This window comes from Mercenaria mercenaria, chromosome 5 (assembly GCF_021730395.1).
Source record: "Mercenaria mercenaria strain notata chromosome 5, MADL_Memer_1, whole genome shotgun sequence".
NCBI lineage: Eukaryota > Metazoa > Mollusca > Bivalvia > Venerida > Veneridae > Mercenaria > Mercenaria mercenaria.
The window spans coordinates 67934848-67938928 of NC_069365.1; the positions used below are offsets into that span (position 1 = coordinate 67934848).

Here is a 4081-nt window from a genome sequence, read left to right on the forward strand (position 1 = left end):
ATCAAATAGTCACGGAGAACATACGCCCCGCCCGAGGATCGAATTCGCGACCCCGAGATCCGTAGACCAACGCTCTTACCTACTGAGCTAAGCGGGCGGGCTGAAGAACTTCATGAAGCTCGTTATTATGTAACCGGTAATTAAACAGTAACACACCTATCATCTTCTATATGTGAGGTTTCCTGGCACATTTTACATTTTACATTTTTATTGCACAATCGAACTCTTACCAACCCAAGTAAATGCACCAACTGTCACAAATTTTAAATATTGAAATAACGGCTCAAAGATTAAATATTTACATCCGCCCTATTCTTTTCCATTGAAATATTTGATGTTCATTTCGTACGAACAGCAAAAGGAAAGGCGCGAAAGTTACGTCAACGCTGCTTAGTGATAACGGGTCGCTGTTTTGACGGCGTCCGCGTATAGTCATGGAGAACGTTCTTTAGATAACGTCGTAGTTTTTCCATCTGGTGAACAGAATGGCCGGGAAGCTGAATTTAATGTTAAATGCAACAAATGTGTACAATTTATAATATAATCTTGTTTACAAATGGAAAGGAAATCTAATGTGAAGATAAGAAGTGAAATGTATTTATTTCAGTGTTCATGCGAAATGAACGACAGAATAGCATCGGCAAATTAAACATGAACCGCTAGGTCACGGACAGTGTGTCACAAAGGTCGTAAAAAGGAGATACATATAAAGAATTATGCCTTATCAAATAGGCCAGTCATGGCAACATTATGACGTACAGCAATATAAAAGCCTCTAGGCCTAATGGTCTTCACATTGCAAAACTGAAATTCCAAATCTACGGAACAAGATGAAAGTCGTACTCTTCATCTGTGCAGCACTATGTGGTAAGTTTATGATTTTATGGGTTTTAGTCTATTCTTGACATTTTTCGGCGTATTTCTGTAGTTTTAATAATTGGGGCATGGCATAATTAAATATAGGATATTTGTTTGTTTATACCAAAATGTTCAAGGATTTCTTGTGATGTCAAAGTCTAAATAATGTATTGGTGCGAGAGATATCGAAAATAAACGTCTCTCTCTTTCTCTATGATGTAATCTCGCTTGTAAGAAACGGAATGTTTTGAAGCTTGCCACAGAGCACCTAGCATTTATGAATGAGCGTTGGTAAGCTATCACTATTGTCTAACCAATTGTTCGTTGGGTTGGTCAAGACCAAACACGTACATATTTCAGAATCAGCCAAATGCATCAAATCATTTTGAGTAGCTACTACTGATATCGTGCTTATTGTTCATTTTGAATTATTAGCTTAGGACTCTTGTAAATTAATACCGCTACTGTCATAAAAGTGCTGCTTCATAGATGTATATCATATCCTTATCCTTTCTGTTTGCACATATATTCTGCTGGTTCTACCCAATGATCTATGTGATATTTGCATTACTAAATTCGATCAAATTAGAAATCATGTCATGAAATGAGGTAATCAAAACTAACAGAACCAATAAAACCTTATATTTAGTTATGAAACTTCAAGTCTTTAACAAATATTAGAGAAAACAATTACAGGAAATTGAGTTTAACAAGACATTGGTTTATTTCATGTTCATCACTAAAACTTTGAATCCGGGTTGCATCCGTGTTATACACAGGGGTATTGTGAGCCTTTTATTGTTTGATTCCTCGCGAGTGAGTTTTACAGGTAATTGTTTTTGAGTATCTACATTCAAAATCGATATTATGAGCCGTATGTACCTTTTACCGTGCAAAATTAGCAAGAAATTAAAGGTAATGTATAATAATTTCACAAAATATGATTAACCTTGTTTTGCGATATTTTTTAGTTCTAAGCATCTATGCTGAAGACTGTCCCACCAACAACGTTCAACAGGAGTGTACGCACTTGACGTGTTCAGCTGGCTATACGTTAGCATGTGTAAACAATGTTTGTACTTGCAACCGTAAGTTGAAAATACACCAGTACAAATGCCTGTTATCGCTGCGTTTTATGAACAAACCAATGCTTTAGAATTTCCGTCTGAAGTACGTGGATTTTTTTTTGATTTTTTGTGTGTGTGTGTGAACTGTTTTTTGTTTAATTTACCCAAATAGATAAAACATTTTAAATGAAAATTAAGATTAGTATCCACAGCACTTAAGTAATTCGTCTGCTTGTTTACATTTTGTTTACATTTCAAATTCCAAATAGATAAAACATTTTAAACGAAAATTAAGATTCGCATCTACAGCACATACCACATTTCATTGCCAACCAAAACGGGCGCTCTTCCATCGAATTACTGATCCTACCGGAAAGATTGTGTGCACTTAAGTAATTTGTCTGCTTGTTTACATTTCAAATTCCATATAGATAAAACATTTTAAATGAAAATTAAGATTCGCATCTACAGCACATACCACATTTCACTGCCAACCAAAACGGGCGCTCTTCCATCGAATTACTGATCCTACCGGAAAGATTGTGTGCACTTAAGTAATTTGTCTGCTTGTTTACGTTTCAAATTCCATATAGATAAAACATTTTAAATGAAAATTAAGATTCGCATCTACAGCACATACCACATTCGGCGCTTTTCCGTCGAATTACTGATCCTACCGGAAAGGTTGTGTGCACTTAAGTAATTCGTCGGCTTGATTACATTTTGTTTACATTTCAAATTCCAAATAGATTAAACATTTTAAACGAAAATTAAGATTCGCATCTACAGCACATACAACATTTCACTGAAAACCAAAACGGGCGCTCTTCAATCGAATTACTGATCCTACCGGAAAGATTGTGTGCACTTAAGTAATTTGTCTGCTTGTTTACATTTCAAATTCCAAATAGATAAAACATTTTAAACGAAAATTAAGATTCGCATCTACAGCACATACAACATTTCACTGAAAACCAAAACGGGCGCTCTTCAATCGAATTACTGATCCTACCGGAAAGATTGTGTGCACTTAAGTAATTTGTCTGCTTGTTTACCTTTCAAATTCCATATAGATAAAACATTTTAAATGAAAATTAAGATTCGCATCTACAGCACATACCACATTTCACTGAAAACCAAAACGGGCGCTCTTCAATCGAATTACTGATCCTACCGGAAAGGTTGTGTGCACTTAAGTAATTTGTCTGCTTGATTACATTTCAAATTACAGTATTCAAATTTACAAAAGATTTTGCAAAGGGTGTATATGCATATATTTAAACAGAAGAAATCATGCAAAATATGTGTCGTATCTGTTTGATTAATCAAAATGTTTCCATATAGAAATTCTAATTTTCATTTTTCTTTTCTCAGCGGACCAGAATAGTTACTGTACCACCCAACAAGACTGTCTCAGTAATTCAAACCTACCGACCTGCCACAGAGGATGGCATTGTGTCGATAATGCTTGTCGATGTGGTGGAAACTGGGGCAAATAATGTTACTACAGTTATTGCTTTCAAAAGAAAAAAATGTATTGAAGCTATTACAATAAAACTATTGTGTGAATTACATTTCTGCTCCTTGTCTATATATAACAATCCACTTTGTTCCCTTGGCTTTGATAAGGTTAATAAAAAATATATCTCTTTTTTTTGCAATACAGCGAAAAAAAACTTGACACGATACTACTAGAGTTGTAAGGTAACCGCAAGCCTTAGTAATATCGGGTTATTGTGGCTTATGTGCTCGTCGCTCTATTTCGATGTTATATCTGTGTATAAAGCTTCCGAAATACAATAAGAAGTGCATCGCTGTCGAATCAGTTCAGTGGTGAGTGTAAGAAAGGGGTCTGAATTCGGATAAAAATTGTAATTTTACACCCAACAAAGCGAGAACCGCACATGATATTACAAGCCTTACTAATATTGGCCACTTTGGCATGAGTGTTTATCGTAATTATCACACTTAATATACAGATCTATTTTTATTGGAATAGAGCGAAAAACACTTAAGCCACAGTGGCCAAATTTTAATAAGGTTTGTTATATCGTGAGCAGTTCTCACGTTAAAGGGGTTTACCATTTTAATTTTTGTCCAAATTGAGACCGTCACCACACAACAGCCACTAAACCAAATTCTACAGAGATCAATCA

At 35.2% G+C, this 4081-nt stretch overlaps 1 protein-coding gene across 1 annotated transcript; it reads left to right on the plus strand.

Annotated features, from left to right (window-relative positions):
* The first annotated feature begins 527 nt into the window (after positions 1-527).
* LOC123559102 (serine protease inhibitor Cvsi-2-like) lies at positions 528-3499 on the plus strand. The gene is made up of 3 exons (XM_045350917.2): positions 528-867; positions 1830-1946; positions 3300-3499. The coding sequence occupies exons 1-3, from the start codon at positions 831-833 to the stop codon at positions 3422-3424; spliced, it is 279 nt and encodes a 92-aa protein (XP_045206852.1). The 5' UTR covers positions 528-830; the 3' UTR covers positions 3425-3499.
* Positions 3500-4081: the final 582 nt, after the last annotated feature.

Bases quoted from the DNA above. Each gene is read 5' to 3' on its own strand.
- LOC123559102 (XM_045350917.2), top strand. From the start codon at position 831: ATGAAAGTCGTACTCTTCATCTGTGCAGCACTATGTG. The intron at 868-1,829 runs GTAAGTTTATGA...GATATTTTTTAG, and splicing joins CATCTGTGCAGCACTATGTG to TTCTAAGCATCTATGCTGAA. The intron at 1,947-3,299 runs GTAAGTTGAAAA...TTCTTTTCTCAG, and splicing joins CAATGTTTGTACTTGCAACC to CGGACCAGAATAGTTACTGT.